This window comes from Lucilia sericata, unplaced genomic scaffold (assembly GCF_015586225.1).
Source record: "Lucilia sericata isolate MDLA Ls3-8-SP2 unplaced genomic scaffold, ASM1558622v1 Contig000439F_arrow, whole genome shotgun sequence".
Lineage (NCBI taxonomy): Eukaryota > Metazoa > Arthropoda > Insecta > Diptera > Calliphoridae > Lucilia > Lucilia sericata.
Genome location: NW_023994454.1, coordinates 202,638 through 229,268, shown reverse-complemented (window position 1 = coordinate 229,268; position 26,631 = coordinate 202,638). Strand labels below are relative to the sequence as shown.

Sequence of the window (26,631 nt, the reverse complement as noted above, 5' to 3'; positions counted from 1 at the left end):
TTTATAAGTTTTCGTATTTGTATATATACATACATATATCTGGATGTACTTTATATCTTTTGGATTTATATAAAATTCATAATTTGTTGTAATATCTTTACTTAAACTTAACACCCACTAATATCAAATACATTTTATACACCGCGCAATAGATGAAAATGGTTATAAATTTTACATAACTTTAAATCTATAAAAAATTAATAATTTAAATAAAAAGTAGTAATTTAAATAATAACGTGCACTTTAGTTGTTAATAAACAAAAGTTGTCACAACAACTACCTTTCATATATAACACACAACTTAACGAAATCACTGAACATACTCAGCATAAATGTCAAAAATTTAACGAAAATTATCAAAATAATGTGAAGTTGGCTGCAAAACACCCTTCTTTCTTTCCGGTTGTCAAAAAGGTACGAAAGCAATGAATTCGCTGCTAAAGCTATTGTAAAATTTTAATATAAAAAATAATGAACATCTTTGAATTAATAAGTGAAATTTTGTATTATTTCAGTGCAAGGACGACAAATACATTTAAATATGGCTGACGTTGATGTGTAAGTGTTAAAATAATTTAGAAAAAAGTGTACGCAACATAATGAAATGCTAAACATAAACAATGCAAACAAATATTGAATAAAACTAATTAAAACTTAATATTAAATGGACGATGTTAAATAAAAAGCAATATTGTTTTATGTAAAGCAATTTGTAATGAGATAGTTAATTGGAAGTGTATTTTTCTGTGTTTTACAGAGATGTTCCCTCAGCAGCTCCCGCTGTAGGTGGTCCCATGGACATTAATCAAGCTTTGCAAGAAGTTTTGAAGAAGTCTTTAATTGCCGATGGTCTTGTACATGGTATTCACCAAGCCTGCAAGGCCTTGGACAAGTAAGTTTTAAATTATTCCGTTTCTATAAAAGATTCAGCTAACCTCATGTTTTCTTTTAATTTCCCTCTTTTTTTTAGACGTCAAGCTGTTTTGTGTATCTTGGCTGAGTCTTTTGACGAACCCAACTACAAGAAGCTCGTTACTGCCCTCTGTCATGAACATCAAATCCCCTTGATCCGTGTCGATTCCCACAAGAAACTCGGTGAATGGTCTGGTTTGTGCAAGATCGACAAAGAAGGCAAGCCCCGTAAGGTTTGCGGCTGTTCCGTTGTTGTCATCAAGGACTTCGGTGAGGAAACCCAAGCTTTGGATGTCGTCAAGGAGCACCTCAGACAAAACAGCTAAACTACACATTCCTAATTATGTTGTCTAGTAAGTCTGTAAATGGGGTTCATCTGTACGATGATAGCGATGCATCTTGTTTTTGTTTTTATCAAAAACACACCAAAATAACAACAAATTTGTGACTAAAAACATAGATGTAATAAAAACAACAAAAAAAAAACATTTTTTTAATGTTGAATCAAAAACATTTTTTATTAAAAATTGATAAAATATTAAAAAAAGAAAAAGTGTTATGAATTGTTAAAGAAATAATGTGAAAGGATAATAGTTTATGTTGAAGGTAGAGATGGTATAGAGAATCCAGAATGCTGGGATCATTCTTCTAGTTTTTAGTGCAGTTCTGTTTATGTTGCATCCAGTCATCAAGCTGACATTTTCTGCAAAAAGCGAAAAGAGACGAATTGTCTTAATATATTGCTATGATATGATCTTATGAGACTTTTGGTGTAATTGAAACGCACAAAACAGCCTTATTCCAGTAAAATACAAGTGAGTTATTTAAACTTTGTATAAAAATGAACTTGATCCTAACAAAATCTGTGAAACCTATAGGCTTTTTATTCCTTTATAACTCAAAATTCTATAGGAATGGTTTAATCCAAATTAACAGATATGCAGTTAATTAATCAGGTAACTAGTTCAACTACCTCCAAAATTTTACATTTTATTTCAATATACATATTAAAAATTAAAAAAAAGGTATTTGATGAACTAAAAAGGAATGTTCTCTTTTATACAGATTTTAATGCAATCATGACATGAAAATTATAGAAAAATTCAAAAAGTACCAGTTAAGCAGTAATAAAGTTCCAAAAACTTCCCTTCTATAGATTCCCATTCAGTTAAGTGCATGCGTGCTTAATTTTATGTTTCTAGGTTCAAATATTATAGAAAATTCAAAATGTATCAGTTGAACAAAAAGTATTCTCTTAATTCGGTATTTTAGTACCACGGTAGCCCCACGACATTTTTGATACATTTTTAATGTGGAATATTTTGATAAAAGTCTATATGGTAGTCAATGGAAAACTAGCCTAGTCTATCGTGGTGTCTACAGTCTAGCGGAAAATTAGTTTAGTACTTTAAACCCTAAAAGTACTATTTTTTTATAAGTTAGTACTTAAAATTTCAATTTCCCGTGCCTGTATGAGATGCAAAGAAAGTACCAAAATAAAGTTTTTACCTGTATACTTCCTAGAAGGGCCAATTTTAAAGAAAGTACCACTTATTTTTTAAATAAACAAAGATATTATATTTTTGTGCTTTAGTATAGAAGATATGAGGTTACCGAATTTATCCGTTATTAATTTTGTCCATTCCCTAATAATTCGAATTTCCAAAAATCTCTCCTTAGTGAATATACATGACTAATAATACAACTACTGTCAAAATGTAATAATTCTAGATTCAGCTGTGCGATCCTGAATCAGTTGTTTTAAACAACAAAACTAAAAGATAAGGTTTAACGTATATTTGATAACTTAAAATATAGTTTATAAGTTCTACAAAGAGTTAGAAAATATACGGATGTATATTTTACAGGTTCGCAAAATTAAATTGTTGATTTTGTAGATAACAAATGTGAAAGGCATAGGAAGTGAATCTATTAAAATCTTAAAACGATTTTCGACTTGCATAAATTTGAAATCTTATTATGAATATATAGAAATGATACTATAGTATAGTACAATAATAAATATAATAAATTAAACTATTTTGAAACATCCTGTTATTGCCACCATAACGGTAATGGTTGTAAATTTTACACCATATATGCAGTTTGTTTTTTATCTTATTTCTCTTCGTAAATATTCAGTTATTACACCTAACAAACAAAATAGTCTAAAAGAGAAAATATTATGCCAAAAGGTAAAACTAATGGCCTTAAACGGCCAATTATTAATCTATCGAATATAACTTTGGCCATAAAGGATATCGAAAATGGAATGACTATAGAAACTGCTGCCAAAAAGCATACAATTGCCAAAACAACCTTGTGGAGGCACTATAAAAGACACCAAATGTCTAACCAACAGCAACAACAACAACAACAACAAAATTGTGTTTACGTTAAAAGCCTTGTAAGCAACAGTAACCAAAACAAACAAATATTTACTGATGAGGAGGAAATCTTTCTGGCGGAATATATCAAAACATTAGCAAAATTACAATATGAACTGGATGGAAATGATATACGAAAATTTGTGTTTCTTATTGCACAGAAAAATAATAAAATAATGCCTAAAACTTGGTTAGAACATGAATTGGCGGATACGGAATGGTTGAGAGACTTCGTTAAACGACACCCCACTACACCAACTTTGGTAAAAACAAATGACAAAATAATGTCTTTATCTACTACAACTAATTATCAACCAAAAATGGATTTTAATGTTATACCTAATAATTTAAACGACTCTATATCTCTATATCTTTTTACGCAAATTTATCATCTAATGAAAGTGACAAATGCTGTTACAGAAAAAACTGCAAACGAAAATAAGTAGTTAATCTAGAGGAAGAAAAGTCCATTTTATGGAGGAGTTGGAACAAAATACCAGAAAGTCTTTAGGAATTAGACAAGCGTTTAGAAAAACTTCAGTTTCGCCAGAGACAAGTACAAAATTTAAACTGCCCGAGGCTAAATCAGTTACTACTAGTAGTCAGTCATCAGAAATGTACATTTTTGAAAAGAAAATAAAGTATCTGCATATAAAAAATATTGTAAAAAAGAAATCTTAAAATGTAATAGAAAGGAGTAGTGTAAACATTTAAATAAAATTTTGGAATGCATATTAGTATTGTTTTTAAATTATTAAACAATTATTAGATGCGCCATGTTATTAACAATAAAAAGTTTTCATTAAACTAGTGTTATCATCATGTATTTCAGAATACACAGATAACAGATAACTGTCTAATTGGGAGATTCAATTTATGATTAAATTTCATCTTAATACATATAATTTTTAAATAACCTTGCAATAAATAACAAAAATTTAGAATAAATCAATTTATACTCTACCTTGAACAATAGTAAATATTTTTACAATTGGAACATTTCTTTTCAGCATCGGCCAAACAATTAGCACATTTATGGTCCTTCTCACTAGTTGCTTTATTTGTTTTTTCCTCCTTAATCTCCTTTTCTAATTCTTCTGCTTTGGCTTCCAACTCAGCTAATAAATCCGTATTATAGGCTGCATTTAAACGTTGTGCTGTATTTAATATTTGATCTCTGTCATTGTTAAGAAATATCGATTCCTGCAATTGAGCTATACCCAAAAAACCGCCAGATTCTTCTGTTTCTTTTATAAGATTTTCTCTAATTTCAGGAAGTTCTTCTAAAACTAAATTCGTTTTTTTAGAAACATTCGAACTTTTAGACGACATTGTAAGTTGGCATAGTAATTGTTTGAGATCAATTAAGGGAGGCAACTGATCTAATAGCGATTCATGTAAAAGACCTTGACACTAGTATTTACAAAAGAGAAAACGATAGTTAAAAATTTAGGATATATTTTTGCTAGACAAAATATCTAAACTCACTTTAGCCAATTGTTTGCGCCTTTCGTCATTTAATTCATATGATGACATAAGATTGTTATTGAAAAGTATTTGACGCAAACAGAACCAAGCTTGAGCTTCGTGTTTTACAACTTTAGCCACTGCTTCACCTTTGACTAAAGTCCATTTTTCATCAATATATTTTTCAAGGCCCTTTTTAGTACGTTTTTGCCAAGGACGAAAATTCAAGAGATCAGCCATTAACCATGGTATATCATGGGTAACTATTAAACGTCTAGAAGCACTTATAGGCAAAGAGTTTGCATTGTCTGCCAAATAATTAAGTATGGAAATTGATCGCAATCCAATTTTATAGATTAAATCCCTTTTTTGACGCTCTAACTCTGTGAGTATGGACTCATCGACATCAATGTTAGTATCATTCTCATGATATCCCATGCTAAAAAAGGAAAAAAGAATACTTTGAAGATAATTTTATGAAATGGAACGCATTAAAAATATGTACTGCTATTTTAAATCTGAGGCAAAAGTACTCTATTCTTAATTATTGAGATGAATTAAATCCGATTTCGACCTCAAAAATTTCCATTTTTTCAAATTCGAGAAGTTATAACAGCAGGAAGTAGGGTTCTATAAATCGACTTTCGAATAATCGAACAATCGACTTTTTGTCGAAAAAAGTCGAAAAGTCGAAGTCGACTATTTTGTTCCAAAAAAGTCGATAACTCGACTATCGTCTGTGAAAAAAGTCGAAAAGTCGACTTTGTGAATAAAAGTCGAAAAGTCGAAAAGTCTGAAAGTCGAAAAAAGTCGATAAGTCGAAAAAAGTCAATAAGTCGAAAAAAAGTCGAATAAAGTCGAAAAAAGTCGAAAACAGTCGAAAAGTCGTAAAAAGTCGGAAAAAGTCGAAAAAAGTCGGAAAAAGTCGAAAAGTCGAAAATTGTAGAAACAAGTCAAAAATTTTAAAAAAGTGGAAAAAAAGTCAAAAACTCTAAAATAGTCGGAAAAACTCGAAAAAAGTCAAAAAATAGTCGGAAAAAAGTAGAAAGAAGTCGAAAATAGCCAAAAAGTCGAAAAAGTCGAAAAAAGTCGGAAAAAGTCGAAAAAGTCGAAAAGTCGAAAAGTCGGAAAAAGTCAAAAAGTCGACTATTTATAAAATACTTATAGTCGAAAAGTCTAAAAGTCGACTTTTATTTAAATGAAAAAAGTGGAAAAGTCGAAAAATCGACTTTTCATAAAATGCAAAAAGTCGAAAAGTCGACTTTTAACTAATTGAAAAAAGTCGAAAAGTCGACTTTTCGTTTCAACTATAGAACCCTAGCAGGAAGTCATACTGTCTGGATAAAATTAAAATTAAAGTTCTCGTACAAAGTTTAAAACATTGAAAATCTGATGTAATGAAGAAATTCTGAGGTTAGATACGAATTTAATGAGTTTTCGTAAAAATATAATTTAGTTCCTGGCTAATCATTTTATGTTAATTTTCTTATCAAACATACCTTGCTAAACCAATAACTTGAGCTACCGCTTGAGCACAATAGTCGATCAAATCAATAGCCGAATCCTGCAACGCCTCACAACCACTTTCATGATATAATGCCATGTCTAAGAGAGAAATTACTGCTCCTTCATGATATAAAACCGTGTAGATCAAAAACGTAGCTGCAGGATTTGGATCGATGTCTAAAAGATGCGGTAAAACTCTTGTTTTCCACAAAAATATACAGAATGCTTCATGTATTAGCACCTTAAGCTTATCACGAGCTATTAGCATTTCCTTAACTTCCTCTTCACGATGTTCAGCAGCCTCAAGTAAAGCCTGTTGGCTAAGTTTAATAATCATTTCATGGACATCTAACCATTTTGATGAACCAACATCTTTAATTTGAAATGGTCGAATACTTTCAATAAAATATGTTAATTCTTCGGGATATACGAAATTAGCCATATTTTTATTGGTTTTATTTTTTATTGTGCTGCGTTTCTTCTGAAGATTTTTGGGTAAAATATTTTATAATTTTCAATATTTATTTGAATAAACAAAGTTTTGGTTACTATGGTTATAAAAATAGCTTAGAAACAGAACTGAAAAACGTTAACGAAAGACATTTAAATGCAGTTTACACAGGCCAACAAACCACTGATTCTACACTGAAAATAATCCATGCTTAACTTTACGAAAAAAAACTTTCGTAACTACTTTTTTCGTAATATATACGAAAATTTCGTGTATAATACGAAATATTGTTTAATCAACCCCTTTTCTAATTTTACGAAGGTACACAGAAAATAATCCATGCTTAACTTTACGAAAAAAAACTTTCGTAACTACTTTTTTCGTAATATATACGAAAATTTCGTGTTTAATACGAAATATTGTTTAATCAACCCCTTTTCTAATTTTACGAAAGTACGAAAACCTGCCGTAATATCTTTTTTCGTATATATTAAGAAACTTTGTTTTCTTTTACAAAAATGTTTTGTTTTTTTAAAAAACATAAAAAATTTGTTTTTTTTTTAATTCGCAATCTTTTTCTAAATTTACAATAATTATTTGAAAAGAACTAAAATATTTATGTCTTAAAAAAATCGTAAAATTAACAAATTTTTTTTTTCTAAAATTATTTTGCATTTTATTAAAATATTTCGTACAATTTCGTATATATTACGAAAGAATTTCGTGGTGCGAAACCACGAAGCATTTCGTACAATGTAAAACTTTTTTCGTGTATATTAGGCATGGATTATTTTCAGTGTAGTCATATTTGAGACATATATTTTAAAGTCGACACATTGGACTTAATTATAAAGTCGTCACATTGGACGACATAACATGTTTTTTGTCTTTGCGGTGTTATTACTTCTCAAATGTGGCCAAAAACATTTTTTTCAAACTTTAGAAAATGATTCCTGAAAAACATAGTGTGATGGAGAAATTCTGAGGCTCAGTTCACTTTCGTCTCTGAGTTTCTTCATTTATAATATTTTTTAATAAAACGAGTAATTTTTAAGTTTTTTTTGTGACTTGCTTTTATCTAAGTATGTATAATATATAATAATTATTAATAGCAGTACATACAGATGAAGTAGTACAAATATTTGAAATATGTAATGGTTATTATTTATAAAGTGTACATATAAATTTTGTAATAATTATAATAAAATTTTTTTCTTAAAAACCATCAATACGTTCACATCATTATAAAGTTTATTTATATTTATTTATATAAAACAATCAATAAGGCAAAAAAATAATAAACAAAATTAATATTAAATAATATATGTATGTATGTATGTATGAGCCATTTAGATGAAGTTAATTTAAGCCCATTTATTTTTTAAATGTGTTAGTTAATTGTAATACTAAAACCATTTTAAAGTCTTTTAATTTTAAATTATGACTTTGTCAGCAAATTAAAATATATGGGTTTAAAAAGAAAATGGACTTGGGATTCAATAAAAATAAAAAGTTAAAAGCTCATGCAATTGTCACAGTTGAGAGGGAATAAGTTTTATTATGAGAATAAAATTTCGCTAAAGATAAGAAATAATTAAAGAAGAAAGGGAGAGAGAGGGTGAAACTAAAAGATAAGGTTATTTCGTTTGTTATAGAAATTTTAAACAAAAACAAATTTATGCATAATTATAAACTCTGTTTCTTTTAACATATAACTTAATTATTAAATGCTGTAGAAGTGGGTGGTGGAGGAGTAAAGGGGTTCATAGACGACGATGTTGGTGGCGGCATAACAGGAGCAGATGTAGTTGTTGGTGCCATGACGGGTACTAATGGTGTTGCTTGTTGTGTCTGCTGCTGCTGCTGTTGTTGATAAGCCGCCATTTGTGGTGGCATAGGTGTACTTTGTGTAGGATATAAACCGCCCATTGAAGGTTGAATTTGTGGATAACTAGGTACAGTTTGGGCAGCCGGATACGATAAAGCCGCTGGAGATGACATATATTGTTGTATACCAGTCGAATACATAGGAATTGCATTAGCATTCATCTGTGTTGGGGGAGCAGTAGCTTGAGGATAGGGTAATTGTGTTGGGGCCTGTATTGGTGGCATATTAGCAATATTACTAGTTGCTTCTATAACGCCTGGTATATAAAGATTCGAAGGTGGTGGCAAAGTAGTGGTAACAGATGTTGGTATAGTAGCAAAATTGGCATCAGCAGAAGTTTGCATTTGTGCTGTTAAGTTTTCATTTTGTGTCGCTGTTGGCTGGGAGGCCTCAGTAGGAGAATTATGTTCAATTGGCTGTTTTACTTGTTCACTAGTAGTTTCCGCCTTATTTTCCAAATTATTTGTTTCAGGTGTTGTTATCAACTCAGGTGTATTATCATCGGGATTGAAATAGGCCTTGAAAACACTTTGAGTTGGAGGATTTACCGTATTATCCTGTTGTGTTGTCGTTATAGTTGTTGGTGTTGCTACGTTGGATGCGGCAGTAGCAAAAGTATTACTTAGAGGAGGCACATAAGGCAATGAAGGTGCTATAACTGTGCTTGGTGCCGTTGCTGGTATAACGGGCGTAGATGTTGGCAGTGGTGCCGTCACACTTGTAGATGACGGAATAGTTGTTGGTGGTTTAGCAACAGAAGCATTACCAGCTTGTATGGGTATACGATGTAAATAGCCGTAACCAATACCGCACCCCAAAGCACCCTCACCACCCCAATGTGTATTTGGCTTGATTGTCACCTCACGGCAGGCATCATCATCAATGTTATACACGTACATTTTTAAGGGCTGCTGTTCATGCGTTTCAATCAAAGTAAATAAATCGTCATTTTCATGTCTTATAGCATCTGCACCTATAACATAATCCGAATAGGCTCTCAAGCCAACAGCCTCTGCTGGTGAGTTGGGATGTACCTCCAAAATATGCCAAACATGTTCATTGGCACCTTCAAAGGAACAAAAACGTATGCTAACGCCCAAAAGTCCCTGACCACCCCAGCCCGAACTGGGTGTTAGAGTTAATTCTCGCACCGTTTGAGTTTTACTCGAATAAACCACTAACTTTACAGGCTTATCAACATTTTGCTTTAAAAGTTCCTTTAGCATGTCATTGTCTTGATCCAAGCGTGTACCCGCTATGGCAATAATAAAATCGAAGAAGGCTTCCAAACCAGCCTTTTGTCCAGGCGAATTATCTTGCACCTACACAAGATATAATAATTTAAAGACATGCATATATGTATATAATAAATTGATAAATATGTACCTAGTATGCAGTTCAATAACATTACCTTTAATACGTGGTAGCCCTCAGTTCCTCCACCGGGTATCTCCACACTATGACTTGATCCCATTTTCGTTTAGCTTTCTAGTTTCTTTAACTGGCAACTTTCTCTTTTTCAATTTCAACTTTTGCTTAAAAATATTGATATTTTTAAAATCTTTGGAAAACTATTTTTAATATTTTCAATTGTTTTTCCACTGAAGAAAAATCAACAAAATTTTGTTAAGAATTGCGTGGCACTGTCAAAAAAAAAACCAAATAATTCTATAATTTCTTCAGTGTTGTCAGTATGTTAATTGTTTATAATGTACAGCGATTTTTAGTTTCTAGCGATTTATATTGCACAGTGGTTAAATAAAGAGCTTTTTTTCTAGAAATAATTCGGCTGAGCCGAATTAGTTCCGAATCGGCAGATAATTCGTTATAGCTTTCAAATAATCGGAAATACCTCATAAATTAATAACTATATATGGGTAAAATTAATTTCAAATATATTGTGTACACATACAAATCGATCTGTGAAATTTTTCTGGATCGGTCCATTATTTGTTTATTATTTAAGCTTTCAAAATCTATAAAATGTAAATTCTTAAAAATATTCGTCATAATAATAAAAGAAAATATCCGAAAGAAATTTAGCTTTAGAAAATTTTAATTTCCATATGAATTTTAGTTTGAAAGATAGCGTGTACTCGTTACTATTAGGATTTTATTATTTTTTTAGAATGAAAATGGTTTGGTAAAAAGTCTTGTTTGACTCATACTATTTATTACAAAATTCATTATGGTTATGAAATATTTTTTCTGTGTAGTACTTAATTAATTATATTAAAATTCGATTTAAATTGTTTGATGCAAAAAGGGAAACTTACCAAGAGTTCTAATTCAGGTGATTTAAAAAAATGTTGACGCGATACATTATGCGGAATTTACCCTGAATACCTGGCCAAAAAGGAAAAAATTTAACTGAGTATACAGTTCGATAGACAAAAATTCTGCATAATATAGTGAATTTTCAATACTTTAAGTTGAGGTTTGTAGTTTTCAGACGATGTGAGGAAATTGAAGAAAATTATGTTTTTAGAGTTTTTTCATTCTAACAGATTTATATATTTTTTTGTGGCTAAACAAATAGAGGTTTTATATTGAATTTTGTGACAAAACTTTTGTCATATTTGAAAGGTGAGACCAACAGCTATTTTTTTTTTTTTTTTTTTGGTTTAATAAACATATGTATACACTCCCGCTCACTTAAATAGGTTCACTGTTTTGTTTACATTCAAATTAATTTTTTGCAAAAAATAATGGACCCATAGTAATAATAAAATTTAAAAAAATAAAATTATGTTCAAGGTATTACAAGTGAGACAAAAATTAGCACAATACCTAATAGCTGATTTTTAATAATTTTTTTCTAATTTTGAGTACATAACGCTTGCATTTCATGGATTAGGACTATCAAGCACTTATCATATGAAAGACGAAAATATTGTCTACAGAAATTAATGTGATATAAAGTACTATAAACATTGATTATCATTTCCCACGATTCATTCAGAAATTCTTTCAAGTAAAAATGTATGTATATATTTTTTTAGCGAAATTTGATGCCAATTCTTTTCCATTTATATGATTATTGACTTAAAGCATTAACACAACTTATTTTTTAATAAATTACATATTCCAGTTTCTTATTTCATAGCGGCAGCTACTTGATATTGTTGTTGCAACTTTTGCACAGCCTCCCGATGTTTGGTCATATCCTTTTCTACATTTTCCAAAGTATCAGTGGAACTCTTAAGTTCTTTCGATATATACTCAATACGTTTGCCCACATTTTGTCGTGATTCTTCCAACTCCTGTTTAACTAATACGGGGCCATAGAGTTTGTATACTTTGTTATCGGGTCCCAAGAGATTAAGTTCATCCAAAACACATTTATTTTCATTCAATTGACTCTCCAATAATGTACGTTGTTTGACTAATTTCACACATGCTGTGTAATAAATAAAAAAAATTTTGGTTAAGGTGGGCCGCCGTTCTCCGGCTTAATGAAAAATGTTTTGTTTGTGAATTACATACTTTTTTGCAAATTTTGGTAAGCTTCCAATTCGGATTGCAATTTCTTTACTAAGGCAGCGCTATTTTTATCCATTTTTTGGACTTTTAATTAGGAAATTTTATTGTTTTTAACAAATTTTTAAGCAGATGCTGCTCGAGAAATGCAAGAAATTATTTTTTTTTACTAAAAGTAGGAATGGTTGTCTAATGAGGTACTAACATATTAGGGTTAATGAAAAAGGTAGTAGTTGTGAAATGAATCATCACAAATTTACAACCTTGTATGATTGTTTACACTGAAAGAAATTGTTTGGTAATCATTTTAATATATGCAATAAATGTAGCGGTACATTAACAGTTTTATACCAAGTTCACACGGACAGTTGAATTACTTCGGCCTCTGAATTACAATAGCCAATTAATACCCCGTTCACACGTTGCAATTATTCGTAATTCTCGCTCTCATTCATCATTCAACCCCAATTACGTTTTGAATGGCATGATTCGCTATACAAAATTTCAACTGCGAATTACACAAGCTGTACTTAATTCAGTTCGAATTACGAATGAATGAGTGTCATCTCTAATTTGTATCGAGTATTTATCATAAATTATGATAAAATTTAATGTTAATGCAATATTTTTTACATTAAATTAATTTTTTTTTAATTTAATGTTAATGCAAAATTAATGGAAATCGCCCAGGTCTGATCATAATCAGCTGTTTATTTTCATTAAAATTAAAAAAAAATGCAAATAAATAGAAAATATACAACTTAAATTGTTGAAATAATGTAACAAACGTATTTTTGTATCATACACACACCCAAATATATTAAAAAACGACAAAATAATGAATGTAAAAAAAAACAACATGTCAATGGACTATCAAAACGAATTACGAATGTATTGTAGAAACGGGTTAATTGGCTATCATCATTTAGAGGCCGAACTGCTCGTGTGAACTTGGTTAACAAATCTTCATACCAAGTCATCATACAATCCCGTGTTTTTCTTATGGTATGACGACCTTACCCCGTGTATATATTAGACAAATATTTATTATGCTAAACGTCAAATTGTTATCATGATAAAAGATGGCTTTTATTAGCGTTATAACGTCGTTATTACAGTGTTGTCTAAACAATTATTTAGACAACGTTGTCTAGATAACAAACGTCATTTTATTGTAAAATTTGTTTATAATTTTGTTTTTGTACAATTAAAATTGATTTTTAACATAAGTTTTAGTGAAATTAGTGTTTATTTACAAAATTTGCATTTAATTTTAAATGTTTTTATAAAATATAGCATTATTTCATTAAAATTATCTGTAAGTTGTCGTGATAAAATCAGCATTTTGTTGCCCCTATGCATTAACATAAACAAAAAACTGACAATTTTTCTGCCGACGTTTTGTCAAGTACCGTGATAAATATTTGTCTAATTTAGACACGGGCTTAGGATTTCTACAAGTCTTCATACATTCATACACGTCATACACTCACTCAAAAATACAACCCTGAGTTAAATAATACAACACTGTGGGCACACTCAGCAAATTTACATTTTTCAAATTTTAAGCTGGCAATTCCCACAACAAATGACAAACGAAAAACGCAAAGTAATTGTTGAAGTGAAATAAAGCGAAAATATTTTGCAATACAAATTTTATAATTTTCAAGCAAATTAACAAAGGTAAATAACAAAAGTCATAAACATTGTATATTGGAAAATATTCAAAATAAATTCAACAATTAATTTGCTATTTTGTTTCGTTATCTTTCAAGTAAAAAGCGTAATCTAAAAACAAGAAAATGCCCAGCGAAGCCGCAAAAACCGAAAAGAAACCTAGTGCTGCAGCAGACGAAAAGAAAGAACATGATCCAAAAGCTGGCGACAATAAAGATGCTAAGGATAAGGAGGAAAAGGAACAAGAGCTATCCGATGAGGATCAACAATTACAGGAGGAATTAGATATGTTGGTACAACGTCTGCAAGAGCCCGATACAAAACTGTATCTGCCCGCTTTGGAAATGATGGCGAAATTGATAAGAGCCTCCACAACGTCAATGACCTCAGTTCCAAAACCTCTCAAGTTCATGAGACCCCATTATGAGACTATGAAAACATTGTATAAACAAATGCCAGATGAGAAGACCCGCCATCTTTGTGCCGATATTATTTCGGTATTGTCCATGACCATGGGTAGTGGTAAAGATTGCTTGGCCTATCGTTTTTTGTGTGATCGTACACAAAAAATTGGTGAATGGGGTCATGAGTATGTACGCCATTTATCGGGTGAGATAGCTGCCCATTATTTAGAAACCTCTGGTGAGTTCCAGGCCCAACTAATTGAACTGGTAAAACAGATTATACCCTACAACATGGAACATAATGCCGAAGCTGATGCTTGTGATTTACTTATCGAAATCGATCATTTGCATTTGTTGCAAGAGTATGTAGATGAGTCTGCCTATCCGAGAGTATGTTTATATCTACAGTCTTGTTATCCTTATGTACCCGAACCGGATAACACTATAATTTTGGAAACGGCATTGCAGCTATCACGTAAATTTAATCAGTATACGCAGGCTATGCGTTTGGCCTTGATGCTAAACGATATGGACAAGATAACGGAAATTTTCAAGGAGACCAAAGATGCTGCCATTCAAAAACAATTGGCTTTTATGTTGGCCAGACAACAAGTGTGTTTGGAATTGGATGAATCATTTCCTGATTATGATGATCTCATGGAGATTATGTCAAATGCTAATTTAAATAAGCACTTTTTGAATTTGGCTCGTGAGTTGGATATTATGGAACCGAAAACTCCCGAAGATATTTATAAATCTCATTTGGATAATGCTCGCACCAGATTTGCATCGATTCAGGTATGTAATTGAATTTCAAATACATTTTATTTACAGTTCTTCTATAAAAACACAAAATATTAATTTTAAGAAACTACATGTATTATTTTATGTCAAATTTTAGGTAGACTCTGCTAAACAAAATCTTGCCGCTAGTTTTGTAAATGGTTTTGTTAATGCTGGATTCGGTGTCGATAAACTTCTCTCCGAAGATGGAAATAAGTGGCTGTATAAGAATAAAGAACATGGCATGCTTTCAGCTACAGCTTCGTTGGGTCTCATTCTCTTGTGGGATGTTGATGGTGGTTTGACCATGATCGATAAATATCTATATTCTACCGAAGACTATATCAAATCTGGAGCTTTGTTGGCTTGTGGTATTGTCAATTGTGGCATACGTAATGAAGTAGATCCTGCTCATGCTCTACTCTCCGATTATATTCATAATCACAATACATCCATGCGTATTGGAGCAATTTTGGGCTTGGGCATTGCTTATGCCGGCTCAAATCGTTCCATTGTTATTGATACCTTGAAAACAGTATTTTCACACAATGACAAATCTACGCCCAGTGTAGAGATTATGGGTATAACTGCCTTGTCATTGGGTCTGATTGGTGTGGGTTCTTGCAATGCCGAGATCACGGAATTCTTATTGCAAACCATTATGTACTTGACTAAGACCGATTTGAAAGATACTTTCACTCGTTTTCTGTTCTTGGGCTTGGGTTTGCTTTATTTAGGCCGCCAGAAGGCCACAGAAGCTGTTATGCTTACCTTGGAGGTTTTGGATGAACCCTACAGATCAATGGCTACCACTATGGTAGATATCTGTGCTTATGCCGGTACTGGTAATGTTTTGAAGATTCAACAATTGTTGCACATTTGCTCCGATCATTATGAAACATCGAATAGCAGCGAAAGCGATAATGATAAAAATAAAAAGGATAAAAACAACAAGGAAAAGGTAATATTACTATTAATTTATGAAATATTTCAGTAACTTAGATTTTCAATTTAATTTTAGGATAAGGCCGAAAAAGAGAAAGAAAAGGAAAAAGATCTTTCTGCTACTCAAGCTATTGCTGTATTGGGTATTGCTCTCATTGCCATGGGCGAAGATATTGGTGCCGAAATGGCATTCCGTTCATTTGGTAATCTGTTGCGTTATTGCGAGCCCTGTATAAGACGTTCCGTACCCTTGGCTTTGGGTTTGATATCTGCGTCTAATCCTAAACTTAATATTTTGGATACTTTGAGTAAATTTTCTCATGACAGCGATGCTGAGGTAGCCCACAATGCTATCTTTGCTATGGGTCTTGTTGGTGCTGGCACCAACAATGCCCGTTTGGCTGCTATGTTGCGTCAGTTGGCCCAATATCATTCTAAAGATCCCAGCAATCTTTTCATGGTGCGCATCGCTCAAAGTTTAACACATTTGGGCAAGGGTACTCTTACCCTAAGTCCCTACCATAGTGATCGTCAACTAATGAATCCTATGGCTGTTGCTGGTCTTATGGCCACACTCGTGTCTCTGTTAGATGTCAAAAATCTTATTTTGGGTCGCTCTCATTATTTGCTGTATTGTTTGGTGCCCGCCATGCAGGCCCGTATGCTTATTACTTTCGATGAAGATCTTAATCAATTACAAGTTCCCGTACGTGTGGGTATGGCTATTGATGTTGTCGGTCAAGCCGGTAAACCCAAGACCATAACCGGCTTCCAAACTCATACAACACCCGTACTCTTGGCTATGGGAGAACGTGCTGAATTGGCCACCGAAGAATATATTGCATTAACACCCATTATGGAAGGTTTTGTTATACTAAAGAAAAATCCAAACTTTGTGAAGTAAAAGTGATGAAATTAAGTACGGCTAAATTTATAAATTTAATATAAACTAAATTATATATTGTGCTTTCTTCTTGATTTCTAATATAATTTATAAGATTTAATTTCTTTTGAATATTCTGTAATTGGCATTCATTAGAATGTGTCACTTTATTGGAAATTTTTTAAGGCTGCGAAATGCCAATTAAAATATTAAGGTCCTTAAACTTAGATGTGAAAGAGGACACTAAAAAATATAATTTTTCATAATACATACGATCAAATGCTGTGTTTAAAAAAAAAATATTGTGGCAGAGCAGTGAAATTGAACAAAAGTGGAAAATTCCGTATGTAACCGATGACACTTTGGAAATATATAATGGTAAGTGGGTAATAAGAAATAAAAAGAAAAAAGTAACTTTAGAACAATATTTAAAAAAAAATATTGTGGCAGAGCAGTGAAATTGAACAAAAGTTGAAAATTCCGTAAGTAACCTATGACACTTATGGAAATATATAATGGTAAGTGGGTAATAAGAAATAAAGAGAAAAAAGTAACTTAAGAACAATGAAATATATTTATTAAATAAAACTCAGTTTAAAACAAAGTACAAGTTTTAAAACCTTACGAGTGGTATTTTTCATTTAGAAAAGTCATTCAAAATATAACGTAAATTATTAACCACTTTATGTACTTAATTTTCAACCATTTAAATAATGTTTAAAATTTAACATTTATTACACAATTACTATGGACAAAAACATATATATTAATACTATATTATCTATTACTATATATAGCATATAAAAATATTTATAATTATATACTATATGAAATTTAAAAACTCTGAGAAACGTATCTAATTGGTGGTTCCTGGTTTGGTTTTGTTAATCTAAAACTTGTTGTAACATCATTTAACGATATAAAGCTAATTGAGCATTTAATTCTGATTCATCGATTTCCTTCATATTAAGTTCGGCTTCTTGTTTTTTTAAAAGCTCAAAAATGGCTGCCAACTGTTCGCGTTCAATTCTGAAAAAAAAAATTATAAAATTTAATAAGTGTATAATAAAAAAATTTACAATAAATTATTTAAAATAAGATAATTTTAGATATTACAAAAAACGTTCAAGCCAATATCTCAATTAGATTCAAAATATATCTACTATTTAAATATTAGTCCTTCAAGACTTTGGTATAAATTATTTTTATTCATTCACAAGTTATAAAAAACTTATTTTACACAGCAAATTGTGTACTAAGAAAAATCTGAAAAATGCCAGATTTTTTACAACAAATTTTGATGTGGAATAATTGGGTAGGTAGTACATAAAAGGATTGATCTTAAATGGAAGAGTGAGTAGTGCATGACTTTTAATTTATTCATTTGATATCAGAAAAACTTGGTGGTCTAAAATGAATAGTGTTTTTCTGGCTTTCTAATTAGAAAACCAATATCATTGAAATATTTATATTAAAAAAAGAGACATTTTAATTAAAATTCTATTTAGAAAAAATATGTGTTTTATATATATAACTTTTTCCAACTTACCTTTTCTCTTCCTCCAATTGATCTCTGGTTAATTGGGCTTCCAATTCTTTAACTCTTTTCGATTTCAATTTACTAACAAGACCATCGACATGCATATCATCATCCGTATCATAGTCAATGTCGGAATTGTCATTAGTCGAAGTATTAGAATTGCGTTTCGCATAAACTTTTTTATAAGCGTCATTGTCCTCATAATCACTTGTATTTTCCAATTCATCAAGTTTTAAACGTTTTTGTATTTCCTGTTTTAATTGATAATGATTTTCTATTTCAGTGGTAGTAGTATTATTAAGATAATCATCATGTTCTGGCAATTCTTCCTCCCCCATATCCTCGTCATATTCCTCGCCTACTTCATTTAATACTTGTTTTAATTGCTTTTCCTACAATTTGCGTGCAATTAATGTCAATAATTTCATTTAAGGATTATCGAACAACAATAACAAAAACTTACACTTTCGTCCTTGAGAAAATTACTGCAATAAAATGCTATAATAACCGCTAAAAATGCTGTTGCAATGCTTACTAAATAAATATTTGAAACACCATCAAATATTGAATCTGTTGCAGCATATTTGTACATTGCGTTTTATGTTTTTTATTTAAGTAAATTTGCAATTTGTATTTATGTTTTTAAAATTTTCAACCAAAAATAACTTGAGTTTATTCGTTTTTTGCCAATATAAACAAGCAGAGTCCTGAGTCGAAAAACAATAACGTCGGCGGCAGTTGATACTATGAATTTCGGCGACTGCTTAAAGTTTCAACTATGTTTTTTGAAAACCGCATAGGTTCCGAACGGAAGGACCTACAGTGCTATTTTTTTTAAAGTAAATTAATAAATTGTTAACATATCAAATAAAAACGATTCATTTTATTTTATTCAATTCAAGTTTTTAAAAATTATGTACATTTTCATAAAATTAATTAATTTAACAGTTTTTTTTCATTTGTGCAAATATTAAGAGAATTTTTTAAAATAAGAATTTAAAGCTTATTAAAGAGTTCTCTCCGATCTAGTTCTTTGGTACTAGTCATACATTAGTACTACACTAGTTCAGTGGAAGGCATACATGTATCGAAACAATTTCCTTTTGAAAAAAAATTGAAAAAAAAAAAACAAACAATAAAATCTAAAATAGTTAATAAAATATTTTTAACGAATATGAAACATGCATTAAAATATTAATATGTATTTATATGAGGAATTAAACAACTACTGGACCGGGAGTGAGATCGATTTTTTGTTGTAAACGTGAAAACTAAAACTAATTTTTTCATGAATATTAGATAAATAAAAATTTAATTTATATTTAGATGAGAAACATATTAACTTCTACTATCTCAATTTGATTTTTCAAACCCCTTGATTTGTTTAAAAGTTATTTAAAAACTAGTGAAATATCTTTAAAAAAACGAAAGCCATTTTTCTCGAAACGAAATTTGTTCAATTATACCAGTCTTGTAGTAAATGAGCGTACTAGTTATGAGGCTAACAAATTCTAACAAAAATCATTTATTAAAAAACTACTTCCAGAATCGTTCCATAGAAGGTGTGTCAATTCGTCATTAGTCACGAATATACTCTTTCTGTAATGTCTGAGTGTCCCTATTGTGACTTCCTCCTAGGACAAGCTTATGTTAAAATATATAGTCATCTGGATAGTCGGGAGGCTAGGGGTAGATTTAAGTTGTAGGTCTAATAGGTTTGTTCGGTACTACCCTTCGTAGTACTCACTTATATTGAATTACTGCGTTAGACTCGTATTTCTAAGCGAGTAATGGGCGTTGAAGTCATTTTTTGGAGGGGACAATATATGAGGGGTAGGGTCATTTATGAACCGATCCTCATAAAATGTTATTTATTTTCCACTTGTATGGGGGCTATGCGAAAACGTGGACCGATATTCCCCTAACAAACATACCAAACAAACTTTACATATAAGAAATATTTGTGGAAAATTTCAACTCTCTAGCTCTTTCCGCCCGTGTTTACAACAGACAGACAGACGGACGAACAGACATGGCTAAATCGTCTTAGAATTTAATAAGAACCCAGAATATATATATATAATTATAATGCCAGATTCAAATTTTAAGTAGCAATCCTTCATTTCGATTTATATAATTTTTTGTTGGCCTGTGTTATTAAAAAAAATCAGTCTAAATTAATCTTTTTATACAGCATACATATGTTCCTCTAGAATTCTGCCTAAAATCTAGGAAACATAGTGTATGAAAAATTCGATAAAATCACTCTGAAATATTAAATAAAATAAAACAAATCAGAATGGGACCACAAATAGAACAAATTTTTTCTCCTGATTGTTTAATATTAGTGTGTTCTATTAGATCGGATATATAGTCACTTTAAGTGAGAATAAATTCAATTTTCCAGCTTTATAAGTTAAAAGTCATGGGCCCAAAAAGTCAATGCTCACTTGTCACTTAAAATAATTTTTTTTGACCATTAACTTTAAAAATCAACTTAGTTATATAAAAAGTGGATGTCTAGTTTTACCCACATTTTGAAAAATTATTAAAAATTACTAGATTAAGTATTTTTTTTTTTGAATATCTTTGTCTGTTCAATAACTAAAAGTTGTTACTAATTTTCACACAAAATATTTGAAATTTATATTGAAATACAAAAACAGTTTCTGATAATTTGTAACAAATTTTTGTTAATGAACAGACATTCTATTTTCTAACAAAATTTCTTAATTTAAATTTAAAGTTTAATTTTTAAACTTTTAAAGAGTAAATCCCAAATTGATTACAATAAAATTAAGGACAATTGTCCTGATAGAGATTTGTAGCAAAAAGCGTGATTTGTTATTAAAAAGCGGGATGGAAATCTAAGTCGTGATCAATCTTTAAAAAGCGGGGTAATCCCGCTTTTGGCGGGATGTCTGGTCACGTTACTTATATACAAATTAGTGTTAAACACATTACTGTAAATGACGGTCTTTTACGTGTGTATTGACACTTTACCGAACTCTCTGCCGATGTATGCTTTAACGTAAATTATTATTTTATTTTAAAATTTATATAAACTCTTTTTCATTACCTAAAAATTGAGTTAATAAGTTTTTTACCAAACTTGATTTCGTTGGCCTGTGTATGAATTAGAGAATTCTTTAAAAGCCTTGTTCGTGATTGTATTAGTAATAAACTTAACCTTATGACTTGAATTATTTTAACATTTTAAGGTTTTTAAAACCATATTTAGAGAATAGATTCTAAAAGAATGTAAATAGTTAATTTGCACAAATGAAAAGAAACTTACACGTGTTTATAAATTTAATAGTAGTTTTCTTCAGTAAACTATTAAAAGTATTTATACTAATATTAGGAGAAATAAATATGCTTATAAATAAACAAATGTGTGATTCCTTTTCAACTTACACATTTAATGTAAATTTTAATTAATATTAATTACATTATTCTACAAAATAAAACGACATGACAAAACTACAAATAAAATGAAAGCAATAAAAATTGTAGATGGAAAACTGAAAGTCCATTTTAACAGAGTTTAAAAAACAAAAACAAATTTAAAATTAATATGAAGATATGTACATATATCAATCAACTGATGCGGTTTTTATTTTCTATTAGGTATCATTAAAAATCATAACAATTCTCATTTTAGTTATCTTTGTCGTTATAAAATGAAAATCTAACGTTTTGTAGAACAATGTAAAGATGCCTTAAGGACTAATAAAAACATATCCTATAGAAAATTGCTAATTATATTAAAATTTACTTATTATTTAAATATTTCTAAATTAAAATTTAACTTATCTTTCCAATTGCCATTTGGTTGTATATGTTCATAACCAGCACGACTGCTGGGATGTAATTGTTGACCTACCTGGAAATTATCATCGTTATTATAAAATGTTTGAGAGAAATTTTCACATTGCCGGTAGAAATTTTTTAACATATATTCATGTAATAAATGATCGTAAAGTTTCAGTTGAAAGGCCACTTTTTTGGCAATTAACATACGTTGGCTTGGGGGCAAAGGACGCTGATAGCTATTGACAGAAATCTAGAAATAGAAAAAAGGGTTTCTATTTTAAGGCAAAATAACTTATTCCATTCTGTTTTTTTTTTTTAAAGAAATTCTCTAAACTTTAAAAACTTACAAATATTCCGCCAACGGCAAAACTTACCTCTTTATCTTCATCATTTTCAAAATATACATTTGATATGCTGAAAGTTTTTTGAACAGCTTCTTCCAAAGTTAAATTACACTTTTCCCCTGTCACTACACAATAGGCCAAAAATGTATCAAATATACCTTTGAGTACAATATTATGACGATATTTTAAATGATCTGCAATCTTATGGCTAAAATGTACAGCTTTGCGTGGTCTTTCTGCTTCCAAAATCAAACGTATTTCTTTGAATATTTTACCAATTGCCAACATATCAAATATATAAATGTTCTGAGCTGTAGAGACAGCCATTAAAGATGTCTTGCAATTTCTGCCCATTTCTATGGGATCGATTAAAAGGCCAATTACCGTTTGACTTTTCATGTCATTTAAGGCCTTGTGATATTTGTGATCGGTTTGTGTTATGAATAACATGCTATCCAATTGAGTTTGTAGCAAATGTAAATCTAAAGCTGTTAATTGTATATTTAAACTGTCAACAGTTGGTTTTTTACCACTACTACTACTATTGGACATTTGATCCATGTCAATTAAGGATGTATTGCAACTTTTTACCAGTTCTGCTGTGCTATCAGTATCCGTTTCAGTTGTGCTCTTACAATTGGCCTCATTTTCGCTTAACATTAATTTAATGTTTTTCATTTGGGTATAGGCCAATATTTGTGATGATTGATATGTATAGTTGGTTTTAATATCTCGTACATTGTCCAATTCAACCATAAGATACTTGATATTTATACTTTTTAACGTGCCAACTAGTAGTTCTCCTCCAATTGTTTCGACTAGCAGTAGCTGTCCTACTTTTAGTGCCATAAGTTTTTGTACTGGTGTGGTCATTTTGAAAGTTATAAACTGTAATAAATATGATGATATGTACATAATGTTAATCACATTTGGTTGTATACCTGTTTTAAATTTTAAATGTTAATACAATACCCGGCTCTGCCGAATATTTTTAAGACTCTTTCTTACTTGTCCTAAAGTAGTTTTTATTTAATTTTATTTATCTATTCTATTTATCACTCTTTTCTTTATCTTTAAATAAGTCATTTATATGTAGAAGCTAACAACATTTCTTTATCCATACTCCAAGTGCTGCCGGTCAGTTTATTTGTTATATTAATTATTATTGTTGTTATACTATATTGCTTTAGCAAAACAGTTTTAAGAGTTTCATAGAAATTTCGATTTCAATGGGTACAGTTTGTGGAAAAATATTTTAATTATTGAATTTTTCGGAATATTTAATCTTTACTTTTCAAGAGCTAATTTAATACTAATTATCGTTGTTTACCATATAGTAATTTTAAAGCACCGATGTGCAAATATAAATTCTTATGTAAATGATAAAAAATAACGGAACTTAAATACCTAGTACATATATGTAAGTGATGTAAAAACAAAGGCAGCAAACTCCATTTCATTTGTAACCTTAACTAAAAACTGACATAAGTGATGTGTATTAATTCCATTTAGAAGTATTACGACATTGTTTGCATAACAGATGGGTCTAAATCCTTACTAGGTCAGGTTCACAGAGGAAACTCTTATACCGCCACAAAAGAGAGCTGCCAGTTGCTTTTGGTATTAGTAAATAGCGGTCATCTGCATCAAACGAAAACCTTTTCCCCAGGAAAGCACTATCGTCCACAGTCGAACTGTTGCTACAATAACTTAAGATCTCCTTCTAAGACAAAATATGACCCTTAAAACTTTGCGCCACAACACTATTTTAACTCCATTTTCGAATAAATGAAAGCATTTCTTAATCAAAATAAATTTCTGGACTACTACGACAAATTACCTTGTTGTTTACTTAATTTAATATAAATTTGTTGTTGCTGCAACTATTTTTTTGGTTTTCTTTATAAAAATATCACAATTTTGATTAAAAACACACAAATTTTTCTAATTTTGTTTAAGTAAAATGTAAACAAAACATATTGAAGGAAAACATCAGGGATGGAAAATACAGTACTATTAGACAATTCTTTATTGCGTTATTATTTAAGGCTCCTGAGATAAGAAAAATTAAATAATTCTGAAGTTTTATGTAATAATATATGTAATTTTTAACAATTTTAAAGTCATATTTACTTAATTTAACTTTTATTGCCTTAAATGCTTTAGAAAGACTCAATTTTCCATGCCTGTTATGGAAAGGTTGTCGCAGAGTTGTATGGTTATTTCACCAATGTTTTCAACAATTATTAAAATGGTTGTTGTTTTTACTAATAGAAATAAATATTAAATACTGCAGATGGCAGTACTAGTACATGTTTATTTTTCTGAAAATGATTAAAGCAGTGTTGTCACAAAAATTTTGACTCATGTCCCCAATCTTAAGCTTAATGTCCCCAAAAAATCCCTATTTTTAAATTGAGATCCCCACAGTTTTCCCCAAAATTTGTTCATGAAAAATTCTCATGTCCTTCCGATACAAATATTTTCCATTCATAAGCACTGTTTCGTATTTAAAAGGTGCAATACCATTAAAGTACCTATTACGAAAATCTTCCTGATGTTTATAACAATATGGGTAATTTTTAAAAATTTCGAACTGTTGCTACAATAACTTAAGATCTCCTTCTAAGACAAAATATGACCCTTAAAACTTTGCGCCACACTATTTTAACTCCATTTTCGAATAAATGAAAGCATTTCTTAATCAAAATAAATTTCTGTGACTATTACGACAAATTACCTTGTTGTTTACTTAATTTAATATAAATTTGTTGTTGCTGCAACTATTTTTTTTTGTTTTCTTTATAAAAATATCACAATTTTGATTAAAAACACACAAATTTTTCTAATTTTGTTTAAATAGTAAAATGTAAACAAAACATATTGAAGGAAAACATCAGGGATGGAAAATACAGTACTATTAGACAATTCTTTATTGCGTAATTATTTAAGGCTTCTGAGATAAGAATAATTAAATAATTCTGAAGTTTTATGTAATAATATATGTAATTTTTAACAATTTTAATGTAATTTTTACTTAATTTAACTTTTATTGCCTTAAATACTTTAGAAAGACTCAATTTTCCATGCCTGTTATGGAAAGGGCGTCGCAGAGTTGTATGGTTATTTCACCAATGTTTTCAACAGTTATTAAAATGGTTGTTGTTTTTACTAATAGAAATAAATATTAAATACTGCAGATGTCAGTACTAGCACATGTTTATTTTTCTGAAAATGATTAAAGCAGTGTTGTCAGCAGTGTTGTCAGAAAAATTTTGACTCATGTCCCCAATCTTAAGCTTAATGTTCCCAAAAAATCCCTATTTATACCCTACACCACTTTAGTGGGGAGGGTATATTGGGTTTGTGCTGATGTTTGTAACGCACAATAATATTGGTCCTACACCCACCTTAAAGTATACCAATCGGCTCAGAATCATTTTCTGAGTCGATTTAGCTATGTCCGTCCGTCTGACCGTCCGTCTGTCCGTCCGTCTGTCCGTCCGTCCGTCCGTCCGTCCGTCCATGTAAACCTTGTAATCAAACTACAGGTCGCAATTTTGCAGATAATTCAATGAAATTTGGCACATGATCTTTTATGGTATCGTAGACGAAGCCTATTGAAAATGGTTAACATCGGTCCATTATTTCACCTAGCCCCCATACAACTGAACCCCTCGAATAGGGCTTTTAAAATTTGTAATCAAACTACAGGTCGCAATTTTGAAGATAATTCAATGAAATTTGGCACATGATATTTTATGGTACCGTAGATGAAGCCTGTAGAAAATGGTTTACATCGGTCCATTATTTCACCTAGCCCCCATATAACTGAACCCCTCGAATTGGGCTTTTAAAATTTGTAATCAAACTAAAGGTCGCAATTTTGGAGATAATTCAATGAAATTTGGCACATGATCTTTTATGGTATCGTAGACGACGTCTATTGAAAATGATTAACATCGGTCCATTATTTCACCTAGCCCCCATACAACTGAACCCCCGAATAGGGCTTTTAAAACTTGTAATCAAACTACAGGTCGCAATTTTGGAGATAATTCAATGAAATTTGGCACATGATCTTTTATGGTACCGTAGACGAAGCCTATTGAAAATGGTTACCATCGGTCTATTATTTCACCTAGTCC

At 30.5% G+C, this 26,631-nt stretch overlaps 8 protein-coding genes across 13 annotated transcripts; 3 read left to right on the top strand and 5 right to left on the bottom strand.

The window, feature by feature from the left end:
• Positions 1–360: 360 nt before the first annotated feature.
• Positions 361–1,425, top strand: LOC119604891 (40S ribosomal protein S12). The gene is made up of 4 exons (XM_037957791.1): positions 361–414; positions 516–558; positions 758–892; positions 971–1,425. Exons 2-4 carry the CDS (start codon positions 542–544, stop codon positions 1,236–1,238), a joined length of 420 nt encoding a protein of 139 aa, XP_037813719.1. The 5' UTR covers positions 361–414; positions 516–541; the 3' UTR covers positions 1,239–1,425.
• Positions 1,419–6,914, bottom strand: LOC119604889 (zinc finger MYND domain-containing protein 10 homolog). Its single transcript, XM_037957787.1, has 4 exons — positions 6,266–6,914; positions 4,788–5,205; positions 4,264–4,712; positions 1,419–1,615 (listed from the first exon to the last, which is right to left on the bottom strand). The coding sequence occupies exons 1-4, from the start codon at positions 6,712–6,714 to the stop codon at positions 1,561–1,563; spliced, it is 1,371 nt and encodes a 456-aa protein (XP_037813715.1). The 5' UTR covers positions 6,715–6,914; the 3' UTR covers positions 1,419–1,560.
• On the top strand, positions 1,556–4,010 carry LOC119604890. Of its 3 annotated transcripts, XM_037957789.1 has the most exons (3): positions 1,556–1,727; positions 1,791–1,868; positions 3,170–4,010. In XM_037957789.1, exons 2-3 carry the CDS (start codon positions 1,851–1,853, stop codon positions 3,743–3,745), a joined length of 594 nt encoding a protein of 197 aa, XP_037813717.1. In that variant the 5' UTR covers positions 1,556–1,727; positions 1,791–1,850; the 3' UTR covers positions 3,746–4,010. The 3 variants fall into 3 exon arrangements, with proteins under 3 accessions (XP_037813717.1, XP_037813716.1, XP_037813718.1); XM_037957788.1 differs by having other exon boundaries at positions 1,556–1,868; XM_037957790.1 differs by lacking the exons at positions 1,556–1,727; positions 1,791–1,868 and having other exon boundaries at positions 2,813–3,562; positions 3,702–3,719.
• Positions 6,915–8,252: 1,338 nt separating the features above from the next.
• LOC119604885 (Golgi reassembly-stacking protein 2) lies at positions 8,253–10,280 on the bottom strand. The gene is made up of 2 exons (XM_037957781.1): positions 10,023–10,280; positions 8,253–9,933 (listed from the first exon to the last, which is right to left on the bottom strand). Exons 1-2 carry the CDS (start codon positions 10,083–10,085, stop codon positions 8,440–8,442), a joined length of 1,557 nt encoding a protein of 518 aa, XP_037813709.1. The 5' UTR covers positions 10,086–10,280; the 3' UTR covers positions 8,253–8,439.
• A 1,296-nt stretch (positions 10,281–11,576) lies between these two features.
• On the bottom strand, positions 11,577–12,291 carry LOC119604884 (probable prefoldin subunit 6). The gene is made up of 2 exons (XM_037957780.1): positions 12,098–12,291; positions 11,577–12,011 (listed from the first exon to the last, which is right to left on the bottom strand). Exons 1-2 carry the CDS (start codon positions 12,168–12,170, stop codon positions 11,707–11,709), a joined length of 378 nt encoding a protein of 125 aa, XP_037813708.1. The 5' UTR covers positions 12,171–12,291; the 3' UTR covers positions 11,577–11,706.
• A 1,186-nt stretch (positions 12,292–13,477) lies between these two features.
• On the top strand, positions 13,478–17,063 carry LOC119604882 (26S proteasome non-ATPase regulatory subunit 2). Its single transcript, XM_037957778.1, has 4 exons — positions 13,478–13,774; positions 13,867–14,970; positions 15,074–15,916; positions 15,977–17,063. The coding sequence occupies exons 2-4, from the start codon at positions 13,894–13,896 to the stop codon at positions 16,802–16,804; spliced, it is 2,748 nt and encodes a 915-aa protein (XP_037813706.1). The 5' UTR covers positions 13,478–13,774; positions 13,867–13,893; the 3' UTR covers positions 16,805–17,063.
• A 347-nt stretch (positions 17,064–17,410) lies between these two features.
• On the bottom strand, positions 17,411–19,084 carry LOC119604883. Its single transcript, XM_037957779.1, has 3 exons — positions 18,787–19,084; positions 18,333–18,715; positions 17,411–17,812 (listed from the first exon to the last, which is right to left on the bottom strand). Exons 1-3 carry the CDS (start codon positions 18,913–18,915, stop codon positions 17,695–17,697), a joined length of 630 nt encoding a protein of 209 aa, XP_037813707.1. The 5' UTR covers positions 18,916–19,084; the 3' UTR covers positions 17,411–17,694.
• Positions 19,085–20,291: 1,207 nt separating this feature from the next.
• On the bottom strand, positions 20,292–25,281 carry LOC119604881 (protein Exd1 homolog). Of its 4 annotated transcripts, none has more exons than XM_037957775.1 (3): positions 25,224–25,281; positions 22,514–23,371; positions 20,292–22,389 (listed from the first exon to the last, which is right to left on the bottom strand). In XM_037957775.1, exons 2-3 carry the CDS (start codon positions 23,354–23,356, stop codon positions 22,105–22,107), a joined length of 1,128 nt encoding a protein of 375 aa, XP_037813703.1. In that variant the 5' UTR covers positions 23,357–23,371; positions 25,224–25,281; the 3' UTR covers positions 20,292–22,104. The 4 variants fall into 4 exon arrangements, with proteins under 4 accessions (XP_037813703.1, XP_037813705.1, XP_037813704.1 ...); XM_037957777.1 differs by lacking the exon at positions 25,224–25,281 and adding an exon at positions 24,324–24,374; XM_037957776.1 differs by lacking the exon at positions 25,224–25,281 and adding an exon at positions 23,425–23,805.
• Between the last annotated feature and the right edge of the window lie 1,350 nt (positions 25,282–26,631).